Source organism: Podarcis erhardii (assembly GCF_964252035.2).
Source record: "Podarcis erhardii genome assembly, chromosome: 3".
NCBI lineage: Eukaryota > Metazoa > Chordata > Lepidosauria > Squamata > Lacertidae > Podarcis > Podarcis erhardii.
In genome coordinates this window covers 52413054-52428677 of record NC_138507.1, presented here as the reverse complement: position 1 = coordinate 52428677, position 15624 = coordinate 52413054, and the positions used below count along the sequence as shown (strand labels likewise).

The 15624-nt window shown below is 41.0% G+C and overlaps 1 protein-coding gene across 1 annotated transcript in view; it reads left to right on the top strand.

Annotated features, from left to right (window-relative positions):
* The first annotated feature begins 46 nt into the window (after positions 1–46).
* Positions 47–15624, top strand: part of REV3L (REV3 like, DNA directed polymerase zeta catalytic subunit) — a 59822-nt gene continuing 44244 nt past the window's right edge. The window contains exons 1-5 of the mRNA XM_081856645.1: positions 47–306; positions 8986–9175; positions 10152–10226; positions 10662–10822; positions 13190–13286. Coding sequence (XP_081712771.1) covers positions 168–306; positions 8986–9175; positions 10152–10226; positions 10662–10822; positions 13190–13286 — 662 coding nt within the window. The 5' untranslated portion in view covers positions 47–167. The remainder of the gene's footprint in view (positions 307–8985; positions 9176–10151; positions 10227–10661; positions 10823–13189; positions 13287–15624) is intronic.

Genomic DNA, 15624 nt, shown 5'->3' with positions numbered 1-15624 from the left:
AGTGAGAGGGAGGGGGCTGCGCTCGAGCTGCGGCGGGGTGGCAGCAGCAGCAGCCGCCGCCGCCGCCGCCTGAGGAGGCGTAAGTGCGGGGTGGGGGGCGGTGCACCCCAGCCTCGCGGTGCGCCCAACGGTCGCCCTCAGGGGCGCCTCCCCCCGCAGTGGCGAACATGTTCTCAGTGAGGGTCGTGACCGCCGACTACTACATGAGCAGCCCTCTGCCCGGCCTGGACCCCTGCCAGTCCCACTTCAGAGAGGCGCCCGTCAAGAAGGTGCCCGTCGTGAGAGTCTTCGGAGCCACCCCGGCAGGTAAGAGAGAGAGAGAGAGAGAGAGAACCGCCCAGTCGGGGGTGCAGCAGGTTCCCCCTCCTCCGCCCCATTGAGAAACCATTCGCGGCTCGGGAATCCTGCGAGCGCAGCAGCCCTTTTCTCGGAGCTGCCTCTCCTTTTTGTGACTGGCTGAGTGACAGGCGCTGCCTTTCCTCCCTGCGGTGTTGGCGCGCTGCAGCGGGTGCCTCACCTACCTGCCGCCGCCGCCCCCCCTTTGGCCGCTGCGGTTGAGTGAAGTCGCCCATGGCCGGGGCCCCGCCTGGTGGCGGCGGCGGCGGCGGCAAGCAGCCCCCGCCGCGGTGTGTCTGTATATTATTGTGTTCGCTATGGCACGCAGGCAACGCCGGGAGAGCGACCGCGCCGCTGACCCCTGACAGTTGCACAGATGGGAGGTGGTCGGAGGGTGGAGGGCGCTCTACTTGCTGCTGGTGTGTCTCGGGTGCACTGCCAGTGTATCCTGTGCTTGTGCTGCTGGAAGTGGATGGATACGCTCCCCTCCCGCCCCCGTGTATTACAAATATTATAAGCCGTAATGAAATGCAGCTGTATAAACAGGGCTATTTCATACTAGTGGCAGTGCTGAGCAACAACTCATCTTGGGAAGGTTTTTATTGTTGTTGTCTGTTTTAAAGCATAACCTCCTCAGCTGTAGAATTTCCACCCCACATGTAGGAAGTTCCCGAGCGTGTTCTTATTTCATGAAGGTTTCATTAAGCATCCATAACAGGCACATTTTCAATCCATGGCCTTTAAATTGTCAGTCTGCAAACTTCATAAATTCGCTGGGTTGGTAAACAAGAGCTGTTGTCTCCACTGCAGGAGTACTATTCTAATTCCTCAGAAAATTTCTAAAACTGGTTTTCCTTTCAAAATTCCTTGTTAATATCCATATATTACTACATTCTGTTCTTTTCATTTTTCTCTACTCTGTCATCTTCCTGCTCCACCAGTCAAGCTAACCACTGTTATTGGGTCTTTTAAATAATAATAATAATAATTTCCCATTACTGTTTTAACAAACTAGTTTTAGTCGATGTTATATAAACCTTTGGTAGCCATAAAGTGACCTGGACAACTACACAGTTTGTGTTTCAGCTGGGCCACGTATATATTGATGATACCACACAGTGATATTGATTGCATGGTGAAAGACTGGACTTACACAAGAAAATGACACAATAGTTCAGACTTAGGCCAAATATTGTAATGAATAACAAGGAAGTAGGTTGACAAGATATGCTAGTGTAAAACATTAATAGCTTTTCTACGATTCTACATATTATTGGCAGAAGTTAATACATCACATGTTATTTTCACCTACTTTTTTTGAATTCGTTTTCAGACTAATTATATGAAGGGAGAATATTTGAGTGTTATGTAAACTGGGTAATTGTTTCCATAATTCATAAGTATGAAGGAAGCTGTGGAAGCAGCATGGTTTTTATGCATTAAATGTAGCTTCTTGTTTAGCAAGTGTGGCTCTCCCCCCCGCCCTGAGTACTGTGATCAATTATGATGTTTACTTTTGGAAATTTTTACACACCCATCCGCAGCAGCAGTGAACATCCCTGCATACCCAGTGCAGAGAATGGGGAGGAGAAGCAATATATGTCCTGTGTAAGCCCAACAAAAGACATGAAAAAAACCCTCCTTTTCTACTGAATTCTCTACAATTCATGGGCAACTTGTGAGATGGAGAGGATATTTTATTTCCTTCCCACTGGACTTTTACAAAAGGGGGGGGGCAGTACTTCAGTGCCTTCTAGGAATGCCCAGAAAGCACCTTTCTGTTATCCCAGAGTTTTCTGTATATGCCACAGGGCATGAGAGAAGGGAGGCAACCACAAGTGAGGGCTGACAACAAGCCAAGATAAAAATTGTCCATCCCTGTATGACAATGGAACATACTACGGCAAAGCCCCTCCCCCTGAACAATGTAGCATAAAGAGTAATTGAATAAAATTCCCTGATAACATGGTATGCACTTTTAAATGGCCTGTGGAATAAGGTGTTCTTTACTTCTAAAAAGTTTAAAGATTAGCCTGATACTTCTCCTTGAGAGAGCTACAGAATGGAAAAAGATTTGAGCAGCGCTTCTCAACATCCTTAAAGCTGCCTGCTATACAATCTTACTTGGGAATAAGCCAAATAATATTCAAAGTGAATTCAGTGGAAGTTACTTTCAGTAAATCTGCATAGGAATGGACTGGAAGTCTCACTGAAATTGAACAGAATTTTCATATAATGACTGCATATCTGGCAGTACAAAAATTGTCAAGTTACTATTTTGTCATTGTACCATGCCTCAGTATACCAGTATTATATAGCTGTGCTATTGTAACCTTGTCTTTGGAAGACCATCTTACTCGGCTATGAGTGATCACCAAAGAAGAAGATTTAAAAATCTACAGCTAGTGCATTGTTATCAAAGTTTCATGCCTCATCAATTTAGTGTTCCCATGACTTGCATAAGATCCAACATGACAACAGTGACCAGAGTATTCTTACAAGTGTGTCCCTCAAATACATCAACCCACAACTTTTTTTTACTAGTCTCTGTTGGCTAGCCTTTGTAAGGCATTGCTGATGGGGGGGAGGGGCAGCTCTTCCAATTTACAAAAATTTCCCTGCCTGGTTTTAGGGCAGTGGTCATTTAAAGAACTGCAGTACCAGTTTCTTTACGGAATCCTCTACATAGCAACTAATTTTCTGCGGGATGTAGCATGCAACCTCACAGTGAAGCAATCAATATATTGCATAATATAATACTAGAGTGATCATAGCCGGATAAGGGATTTATACATGAACTACTCAATTTGAATTTTGGTAAATACATTATTTGCATTATTGAATCTTGTGCATTTCATTGGTTGGGGAGCATTTGTATTTTCTCTGGATGGGAAAGAAAATGAGCAGCCAACCATGTGAACAGGCTGGAGATAAGTATTATCATGGTTGCTTCTTAATTTTGTATGCAGACTGACACTGGAAAGTTTCCCCTTGACAACTTTATTGCCTTTAACAGGAAAATGAGCTAACCTCTAATGGGGAGTAATGAGGAGAATACCAAATAGCTATTGAATGTCCCTACTACATGTATATTCTTTGCAAAGGCAAATTCTTCAGCAAGATTTTAGCTCAAAAACAATGTAAGGCCTAAAATATAAAAGGGCCTTTGGCTGCTGCAAAAAAGACATCAAAGTGGGCACTAGGTGAAGCTTTCTGGGGAGAATATTTTCAAGCTGAGGCACATCCACTAAAAGGGTTCTTTATCCCACACTTCAGATTTTTATTTTATTTTATATATGTTGTTAAAAAATATAAATATACTGCTTGATGGTTGAAAACAAAGAAAGCTCAAAGTAGTTTACAAAATATAAAACATTAAAATTATTGCTAAAAACAATTACAGTCGTACCTTGGAAGCCAAACGGAATTCATTCCGGAAGTCTGTTCAACTTCCAAAACATTCAGAAACCAAGGTGCAGCTTCCAATTGGCTGCAGGAAGCTCCTGCAGCCAATCTGAAGCCGTGTTGGACGTTCGGGTTCCAAAGAACGTTCTCGAGCTGGAACACTCACTTCCGCATTTGTGGTGTTCGGGAGCCAAAACATTAGACTCACAAGGCGTTTGGGATCCAAGGTATGACTGTGTAAACAGGAATTTAAAAATATTCAGAAGATGATTAAAATCAACAATAGCTAAAAATATATAAAACACATATAACTACTTGCTGGCTAGGCATACCTAAACAAAAATGTTTTAAGTAGACAATGAAAAGACTATAGCAAATATAGTTAATAGGCAGGGCATTCCAACATGTTTGTGCCACCATGCTAAGAGATCGACTTTGTGTGTGTGTGCGCGCTGAACGAGTACTATGTGCCCTGTAACAGTGCCTGTTCTACAGATCAAAGCGACTGTGTGGGCATATATGTGGTAAAGCAATCCTGTAAGTAAACAGCAGGGCTGGGCAATATCTGGTTTTCAACATAGTGACATATCACCAGCTAAACATCACGATATATTCATATATCATGATGTCTGAAATAAGGATGGAACTGTGTAGAGGCAAACGCAGGTCCTAAGTTGGTAAGGGCTTTATCTACTACAGTAATAGTAAATCCATAAACTTGGCCCAGTAGCAAATGAACACCCAGATCACAGAACAGAAGAAGGTCTCACTCCTGTTAGCAACTGTGCTGCAGCATTCTGCACTAACCGCAGCCCCTAGATTGAACATAAGTGAAGCCCCACAAGTGCAGCTCCTAGATTGAGCACAAGTGCATTGCAGTAAACCAGATGGCTATCATAGTTCCTCTCAGTCCCCTCTTTTACGGGCTAAAGGTACCAAGCTCCTTCAACTGTTCCTCATAAGGCTTGGTTTCCAGACCCTTGATCATTTTGGTTGTCCTCGTCTGCATACTTCTCTCTGACCTTAAGCTATTCACTATGTCTAGAGTCTAGACACCTGTATAGTGCAAAGAGCATAAAACTTTTTTATGTCCTGTATAGCACTTGACACATTAGCAACAAACGCCTTCTAGTAGCAGTAGGGTGAGAATGGTAAGGGAGAAGGGTAGCAAAGGCCTGCTGGTAGCTGCTCTGAGGTACAGAGACAAACAACAATCCTGGTGAAGAGGGAATTTTGTTCCATCGGCTGCTGCCCTACCTGCACAGCAGGGTCAATAAAGTAAAGGGACTTATTTTCTTGAATATCCACTGTATCAGGGGAAGATGGGGATAAGAACTGTACCACATATACCATGACTAATCCAATGCAATAGCTAGTAAAGGGGAATACATGTCTTGGATTATTGTATTTTCTTATATGTGGAACTGCCATTGAAAATGGTCTGAAAAATTCAGGTGCCTCCAAACAAGGCAGTAAGGTTTTTAACAGGGACTGGTTAACATGACCGAATTACATCAGTACATCTTCATTTGCACTGACTTCAACTCTGTTTCCAGGTCCAATTCAATCATCATCTGAGGCCCTTTTTCGTGTGCCTCCACAAGAGGTCTGTAGGGCATCAACATGAGAACAGGCCTTTTCTGCAGTGGCTCCCCGTTTGTGGAATGCTCTTCCCAGGGAGGCACAGAAATTTTAATAATAATTCCAAGTGCTGATTTAACCTTTAAAGTTCTAAATAGCTGTGGCAAGGTGACCTGAATTATCTCCTCCCATATATACTTAGCCAGATTCTGAAGGACCTTTTCCAGGTGCCCTCACCAAATGATATGCAACTGGTGGTTGCTGGAGGGTGCGCATTTGGGGCAGTGGCACTCCAGTTGTTGAATCCCTCTTCAGAAATGCTTGCTTTAAAAGCTTTAAAGCCAGTTGAATATATATATATATATTGTTTGAAACATGTTTTAATGAAAAACAAATATATTTGTGTTGGAATTTTCATTGATTTTGGAAAAATCAGGTAAATGCTGAAGTGTTCATTTACGTAGGAGAAAAGATTTTCTTTCCAGGATTACTGTGTTATATTGGACACAACAAAATAATGGACACATGAGCATCAAATACATTGCTGCACCAATTATATGTTTGCATGTGTATGTAAAGCATTTTACATATACATCTAAAAATGTAATGAGTGTTTGCAGCAAATGCATGCTTCCACTGTACATATGATATGGCTGTATACACCAGGGAGCTGAAGTTGGCCTCAGCTGGTCTCTCCTCCCACCCTTGTACACATGCTGGTAAACATAAATTTACTGGTGTATAATATTGAAGTAGCCCTTGGTGTTGCTTTTACTGATTTAATACTATTTTCATACAATAAGAAAGTAAAAAAGATTAGCTAGCTTGTAATGGAAATGTGTATTCCAGTTTCATAATTTATAATAAGAAATAAACAAGTAGAGAAAAGTAGTTTAAATTCTTGAGAAAGTGGTACTATAGTCAGTATTTGCTTTATCCTTGGCTTGCATTTTATTATCAGTCATTTGGCCTATGTATAAATCCTATGCAGGCAAAAAAAACCCCACTAAATTGGTAGAATGCTATACTTTGCTTTTACCAAACTGCAGCCACATGCCAAAGGAGTTTTATTTATTTTTTGTCACATTGCTAACTTGCCTTCACTCGAAGTTTGGGTAGTATATATGAGGTCAATTCCCTCTTTCTGCTCCTCCCTCCCTCCTTGTTTAAGCAGTGTGAATGGCCTGATTCTTGATTCTGTGGTCAAGATTTTTTCTGAAACTTCTTCTCCAAATCTTACGCTGAATTTTTATTTGCCTCTTTGTTTCTACAAGCCACTGCACCAAAAAATATTGATTCCTCACTCCAGTCATGGTTTTCAGCTATACATATAAAGCTCTGGATTGTAGTGTAGTAGAGAATCAAAACTGTTAGCACCTCAGATATTCCCACCCCCAGCCCTACAGGGAATACTACTATAATTGCTGTTTACTTAGAAAAAAAAGGATCCCTTGATACCAAGTAGCAGCCACAACAAGGAAATGCTTTATAATCTTGTGATTTCAGGTCATTCCTATTTTTTTGCTAACATGTCTTACATGTTTATCTTAATGGTTATAGTTTGATTGATTGGATTCATTCACTGCCTTTTGTCAATGCAGTGTACTATTTTGGAATTGTTCAGTTTTACAGTTCTCCCACCCACTCACCTGCAGATAAGGTAAAGCAAACAAACAGAAACAACCCCGCCCCCATCCCATTTTCATTCTCATGGAGCTGATTATATCTGTTGGTCCTGTGGGAGGAAGGAACAGACTCGCTGGCACACACGCATATGGTAACGTTTTCCTGCAGTGGGGAGGGAATTCTCAGGTGCCTAATAGCAAATTTGGATTTTTCCAAAATCTGTGATAGTGTCATGGAATTAAACAGGAAAATTGAGTATATGAGCAATATTTTTTCTATGTATGTATCTATGAGGTCTTTTTGTATATGAAATTCCCTGACCTACTCTGTTGTCATTCTGGACTGGCTAATTTTGTTTTAATTAGGTTTATGTTTTATTTAATGTTTTAATGCTTCCTAATAAGGAAAATATGGTAATTTTCCTTTGAAATAACATGGCATAAAAATGCATAAACTTATATTCATGTATTTTCCCTATACAGTTAAAATATATAGTACTGCCATTGAAAAGTACAGTGGTGCCCCGCAAGACGAATGCCTCGCAAGACGAAAAACCCGCTAGACGAAAGGGTTTTCCGTTTTTCGAGGCGCTTCGCAAGACGAATTTCTCTATGGGCTTGCTTCGCAAGACGTTTTGCGATTTTTCCCGCTCCCCCCCTTTTTCTAAGCCACTAATAGCCGCTAAGCCGCTAGTAGGGTTGCTTCGCAAGACGAAAAAACCGCAAGACGAAGAGACTCGCGGAACGGATTCTTTTCGTCTTGCGAGGCACCACTGTATTGTATATGACTAAGGTCTATTAGTTTCATTGGTCTACTCCAAATAATGCCACCCATAGCCATACAAAGATGGTTTGCCAAAACAATAAGAGCAGCATCCATATCTCTCCATCTTGTGAATTAACATAGATAAACAGGAACCACATAGCCAAGAAGCCATGTTTTTGTATTCTTCCTTCACTAGTTTACATTGCTGAATTAATTTTTCATCCAGGGCTAGTTGCTGGTACCACCTTCAAGTAGAAAATGTTTCCAGCCTTTGAGTTTTGCACTATTTCCATAAGCGCTGCAAGGAACACTTTGAAGATTAAGTTCTTGCATAATGATTATTTGGTTCCCCTCCCCTGCAAAAAAAAGTGAGGGCCCAGTCTAATTGAATGGACTGCTACTCTGTTTCCTAGTACAACCTGACTGAGAAAAGGTGCCACTTGAATCTCAGGCCAAAGTTATGCCATGTTGAATTCCTACCCAGTCAGGACAATATTTTCCAGACATTTTTTTCATTCCTTAAGCCTTTTAGCAAGGGATCGAAGTTTATCACCTATTTGTAAAATAATCTTAGTTATAATGATAGCAATGTATTGAAAGCTGCTGAATTTCAAAGTCAAGTATGAAATGGATTTTTGCAAGTGCTTCTGCACTAAAAGTGATAAATTAATACAAAAGATAACGAACGTTGCATAATTATTTTTAAACCACCCACCTTATGGAAGCAGTCTAACTGACTTCAGTGCTGAAAATGTCAGTACAGAGTTCAAAGTGTTAATAGCATATAATCAGCAAAAAGACTGATTGGTAATATGTTTCATATCATTTGTATTTATACTTTGAAATCCAGGAGCCACTTTATGTTTTTGAACTAATGCTTCTATTGCATTTGCAAAGAGGATTTGGGACAGTAGACATCCTTGTTTGGTGCTCTAGGTCTGTTAGGATGAATAAGAAGGATTGTAAATTTTGCATTGTTAGAAATTTCATAGAAACAAACAGAAATACTATTGTGTAGACTTCAAACTTGATGAAAAACAGGCCACACAGTAAACCTGTTTCTATGAACTATCCACCTTGTTTAAGGTGTTCATATCTCATATATACTCATGAATCTATGTTTATAGGTTACTTTCAATAGAATTAATTTGATTTTTTATTATTTCCCTTAAAAGTTAGTGAATCATATAAATTGTTTTGGCAAATAGGTTTGACAACTTTCTGGAATCTTCCAGTTTTATGATTCTCAAATATTGGTATCTGGTCCTCTAGGTCAGAAGACTTGCCTCCATTTACATGGTATTTTTCCTTACCTGTATGTGCCATATGATGGTTATGGGCAGCTGGCAGAACATTATCTGCGTCATTTGGCATTCAGCATTGACCGAGCACTGAATGTAGCTTTAGGAAATCCATCCTCTTCTGTTCAGCATGTATTCAAAGTGTCACTAGTATATGGAATGTAAGTATTACTTTATTATCACTTTTTAATTTGGTGGGTTGTGGGGCGTGAGTTGCTGTTGACAAAATTTAAAGAAACTTATAAGGTATTCAGGTTATAAAGCACTGTTAGTTAATAAAGGATTTAGAATCATAGAATTGTAGAGTTGAAAGGGATCCTGAGAATCATCTAGTCCAAACTCCTTAAATGCAGGACTCTCAACTAAAGTATCCATGACAGATGGCCATGAGAATCTACAACCACCTGGGGGAGTATGTTGCACTCTCAAACAAGTCTTATTGTCAGAAAGTTCTTCCCAATGTTTAGTAAGAATCTCCCTTCTTGTAACTTGAAGAAAGGTGTATTAAAAATACTTCTGCAAAGGCTTTGAGTTGACAATACTTGTTAGTATCCTTATACACAGAAGAGAACAACTTTCCCCCTCCCAGTAAGTCATTTCATTTCCCACTCTCTCACCAGTTTAGTTGCCCTTTTGATGCCATGTAAATTTGATGTCCTGAGTTTAATTCAACCCCAACTTTTCTTTCTCTGAAGATTTTTTTTTAAAAAGTGGGCTATAAATTTATTAAACAAAATAATTAAATATATTGACTACATAGGTTTCCAGTACACTTGTGCTGTATTCTTTAACATACTATATTTTTGGTAAGCTTTTGTAATATTTCCTGGATAGTTTGAGAACCATATGCGAAAGATTTGTTTTAAAGCCATCTAGGATTGTGTTAGTAAGCAAAGGCTTACCTTTCAAGTCCTGTGATTCACTCTGGTCCATTTACTACATAGTTTTTGGATGATAAAATGCCCCTCATGTAGGACTAGCAAACAGCCATAATTATGATGCACAGAGGATATCCAAATCTGGAGCTTAGTGGAAGGTCTAAAGTGCTGAACTGCCATTTACTACAATAGGGTTGTTCAGCATACAGATCATAGGACAAACAATAACCTTACACCTTACTGGATATTTGTTTTCCAGACCTTTTTATGGTTACCATGAAAAAGAAAGACAATTTATGAAGATCTACCTTTATAATCCTGCTATGGTGAAAAGGTAATGTAATAAAAATATGATGTGTCTGCTTTAGAAAATAACACTTTCCCTGTTACCTTTCAATATTGCACTCTGCCAGTGGCTGCCTTTAAAGACTTTTTAGAAGCTGCTGCTTCTAATTCTACTCTGTGGATCACTGGTGGCTCCTGGATCATAGTTTGGGAACTTCTGGCTTAAACAGATGCAAACAGCTTCTTTTAATATCTGCTCCTGCAAATATAACACATGTAAATTGGCTCTTTGGAACATGGTTTTAGTGCCTAAAAATTTGACTGTTTAGCTATAATTCTGTGTGCTAGAAAAAGTGTATTTTGTACTTTTGGCTTGTGTTTCAGTATTGATCAGCATTATATTTTAACCAGCGCTATGTTTAAACCAGCATTATATTTAAATAATATGGTAATATGTTTCATTTCTAACTTTTTCCCATTTTAGAGTGTGTGAGCTTCTACAAGGTGGAGCCATAATGAATAAAAACTATCAACCTCATGAAGCTCATATTCCCTACCTCCTCCAGCTCTTTATAGATTACAACTTGTATGGAATGAATCTAATAAACCTGGCTGCTGTCAAGTTTAGAAAGGCGAAGAAAAAAGGTATGCAATTCCAATTCATAAATATTATTTAGCAGTTTTTGACAAATCTCTGGAATAGACTTTGTGCGAAACAAGATATGATAATTGATTCTGCCTTTCTAATAAATGATGTATTTTCCATACTATTCTTCACTGTTAGTATACCATGTAATGTGTAGAGATGTAGTTTGAATTGAGGAAAGAAACACAGTACTTTCCCACATTTAGAGACAAATTATTCAGCTTGGGGTTCTCTTAGGGTTATTTTTGTGATGATAGGAAGTTAGCTGGCATATACAGAGCTACATTGGAACTACTGCAGCCTCCTATTTAAGCATTAGCCAGCAGTCATAGATGACAAGTAATTCCATGCAGCTGAATATGGTGAATTGCTTCATTTTTCCTCTGTGCCTAGGATAGACACCAGGTAGGCAGCTAGAGGAGAGACACCCCCTCCTCCACGCCTAGCATAGAAATGCTCCCATATGAGATGTGATGCTCAATCAAGACAACCTCCCCAAACCTATGGAAACACTGGTAGAGACCTATTGGATTAGAGGCTTTAAATAGGCATTATAAATCGGTTCTAAGTAGTGGTTCCAACTTTAAGATCCTGTTACACTTTTCACAATAAATGACAGACTAGCTGCTATCATTGTTGTTTATTGTATTTTAGATTATGTTTATTACATGTGAAAAAGAATTAAAATACATTAAAAAGGAATGCAGTGGGATAATTCAGCAGGCTATTAATTCTGTTTTCAGGCTAGTAATTTTCTATGCTTATTCACAAAGTTGTGCTGTTTAGATTGTACAGCTGCCCTACATTTGTTGTAAGGCTGATAAGACAACAACCATCTCATGCATTAACTGAATACATGAGGAGGAAGCAGGAACACTCCTGTCAGCCCTACCACAGATGCTGACACATTCTTTGTACATCCTCACCACCCCAGCAGCTGCAGGAACATAGCCAGCAGGCAAAAAAGCATTTAGTGCATATATATGGGGGAGCCTCTGCTTTAGGGAATCTGTCATAGCAGACAGTTGGGTGTAGTGGCAGTGCTTACCCAGCAGCAAAGACCGGGAGAAGCCAGATATTTGGAAAGTTAGTGTTGTGCAATGCACTGGCAGGAGTGCTGTATCAGCTCCACTTCTGAGTTTGCACAGTGGCAACTTTCATCTGCCTTGTTTCTCCCAGTTTCCAGAAACAAACCAGCAAAAACTGGAAAAATGTGGGGAGTCCCATTTTACTCCCTGGGCCTTCACACCACTGATAATGAAACTGTATATGATTGAGGCAATGTGTGTACACAGACATTTCCCCTTTCCCCTGTAGGACCTTGTTAACATTTCTCAAGCTCCTCCTTCCATGAATGTCAATAATTATCTTTGACTCTCTACCGTGACACTACTTTTCAACACTGGGAGAGCAGGTTTAGCCCTTATTTATTTTTTTAAAAAAATTACATCCTGTTTTTCACTATCAAAATCTCAAAGCATCTTACAATGATAAAAATATGCATTTTAAAAATAAATTAAACCTCAGATACTTAAAACCTCAGAAATATAAACAAAGAAAATTTACCTCAACTGCTAGATTGCGACCGCTTCAAATTCTCTGACAGAAATGTCTGGCTCAGATTAATTTCTTCCAAAACCATACTTTTTTTATCAGGCAACAGGAAACTAGTACTGTTGTGAGAGGACAGTTGAGTTATACTATCTGAAGAAGTGTGCATGCACACGAAAGCTCATACCAAGAACTAACTTAGTTGGTCTTTAAGGTGCTACTGGAAGGAATTTTTTAATTTTTTTAATGGGCGTTTGGTTAGGGACCAATCTGTGGAACAGAGTATTGAGAACAAATAAAATATGTGACCCAAGCAAAAAAAAAGCTAAGGCCCTAGAAGCTCAAACTTTGTTGGAAAGTATTAGTAGGTTCTCTTCTACTTATGCAACGCCCAGTGTTCTCTGAATCTGAAAAGGTCACATAGGGCAAACAAATGGGATTAGAGAGTTTTAAGAACATAAGACATATCCTGCTGGATCAGAGCAAAGGCCCATCTATTCCAGCATCCTGTTATCACAGTGGCCAACCAGATGCCTATGAGAAGCCCTCAAGCAGGACCTGAGCATAATAAGTTTCCCCAGCAGCTGGTATTCAAAATCATATACCTACTGATACTTATGTATTTTCTCAAGCACCCTTTCTTAAACTGATTTTGCATTTATTTTTGTTATAGGATTCTGACTTCATTCACAATGCAAGTGGAATATGAATGTTTTGTTAAAGAAACAACAACAAAAATCACTTTCAATATAAAATGTTTAGAGTAATAATAGTTCACAGTACCTGAAAGCTTTTCTATTGTTATCTGTTTGTAGGTGATGTATTAGAAGAAAGTGGATCTTATAAATACAGTTTGTCAGGACATTCTGCTACCAGAACCCTTCTTCAATGGGAAAACAATCAAATACCAAGGTTAGCATCTCTGAATATATCTCTCTCTAAATAGTCTTGAGACCACTTAGTCTAAAAAATAGTTATGGCATAAGCTTTCATGGACTGCATTCCACTTCATCAGAGGCTTGAAGTGTTACCCTGAGGTACAGAAATATATGCATATTTGGGGAAAATTGTAAACAGTAATGTCAAAAGAAAAGGAAATGCTAAAAGTATAGCTGTTGATAATTATGTTATTAACAGTGGCCACTGACTAAAAAATAGTTGGAAGTATACATGTCCAGGCACTGGTTAGCTAATTAACACATGAAATGTGAGAAAAAGAAATATTTGCCCTGGTTCAGTGTCTACCTGCTATCACTGGTGGATTGATTCAAGACAAAGGTGGCTGGATGGAGGAAGCACAGATAGGCCCAGTTAAGCCATGGTTAAGAATATGGTTCTGACCAAACAGGATTTACTAAATACAGTAAGTCTTCAACTTATGCACATTTCACTTGTGTGCATTCAGCTTTACACCAGTGGCAAAAAATAAATATAAAGTAAGGAGTGGGGTTCTGGGAAACATTACTTTGGCAACCCCACTCACTGCTGAACCTAATGTGTTTTTACTATACACAATTTTGACTTTAGGCGCAATTCCTGTACGGTAAGAATTCACCTCTACACCACCTTGTTCATTACCCAGTTGAGGAACAACCACCTTTTGAATAAAAAACGGACCCAAGGAAACTATTTCCAAGTCCATCATCCAGATTTAGGAACCCAGCATTTATTATAGCTATTGCAATAGGACAGAGCTCACTCAGCTCAATGTGCCAGTTGAGAAGGTCTGCCCCGAGGCACTTCGGAACAGATGTTTATATAGTAGTTCAAACACAGCAAACAAAGAGTCATAAAACATCTTCACATGTGTCAGGAAAGGTTACAGGTCATGAAAAGTACCGTATTTTTCGCCCTATAGGACGCACTTTTCCCCCTCCAAAAATGAAGGAGAAATGTGTGTGCGTCCTACGGGGCGGATGCAGGCTCCTTGGCTTCAGCGATAGCAACGCAAAGCCTCCGAAGCCTGCGCTCTGGAGGCTTCGCGTTGCTTTCGCTGAAGCCAGGAGAGTCTGCTCTTTGAGGCTGGTGGTGGGGGAAAGCAGCGCTTCCCCCCACCGCCAGCCCCACAGGCTTGGGGGGCAGCGGGAAGGCGTGTGACGCCTTTGCGCTGCTCCCAGACCTGGTTTGGAGGCTGGCAGTGGAGGAAAGCAGCGCTTCCCCCTATCGCAAGTCCCACAGCCTCGGGGGGGCAGCGGGAAGGCATGCACCTTCGCACTGCTCCCAGACCTGGTTTGGAGGCTGGCGGTGGGGGAAAGCAGTGCTTCCCCCCATCGCCAGCCCCACAGGCTTGGGGGACAGCAGGAAGGCGTGCAACGCCTTTGCGCTGCTCCCGGACCTGGTTTGGAGGCTGGCGGTGGGGGAAAGTAGTGCTTCCCCCCACCGCCAGCCCCACAAGCTGGGTCGAAAAGCCTGCAGGAGCCGCGCAGCCTTTAAAGAGTGCGCCGCTCTTGGGGGCTTTTCCCCAAGGAGGGAGAAGGGACTGACTGGCCGAGTCAGTCCCTTCTCCCTCCTGTGGGCTTTTGCGGGAGATGGGGGAATTCCCCCATCTCCCACAAAAGCACGCAGAAGCTGCGCAGCCTTTAAAGACCGCGCCGCTCTTGGGGGCTTTCCCCCGAGGAGGGACAAGGGACTGACTGGCCGTTTCAGTCCCTTCTCCCTCCTGGTCGAAAAGCCCGCAGGAGTTGCGCACGGCTCCTGTGGGCTTTTGCGGGAGGTAGGGGAATTCCACCACCTCCCGCAAAAGCAGGGAGAAGGTCTGAGTAGCGCACAGGCTGCGTGCAGCCTGCCCGCTGCTCCCAGAGCTGCGGAGGGGGAAATCATATTTTTTCCCTTATTTCCCCCCCCCCCCTGAAAACTAGGTGCGCTCTATGGGCCGGTGCGCCCTATAGGGCAAAAAATACGGTAAAGCACATGTGGCTGCATACGGATATCTTCACCTCCACATATATATACAAGTACAATAAAACATCAAACACAATAAAAATACATAAATACATAATATAAAAAATACATTATTGTATTTTTTATAATACAATAAAAAAAAATAATCTTGCCTATATTTCTATGATTGTGAACACATGAATGTCTCTCCCTTTCGGTACATTCACAAACCACTTATTTAAATACATCCTGACTTACCGTATTTTTCGCTCTATAGGATGCACCCGACCATACGACGCACCTTGCTTTAGAAGGAGAGAACAAGAAAAAAAATTCTCCCCCTCTCTGTGCAGCGCCCCTTCAGTGAAGC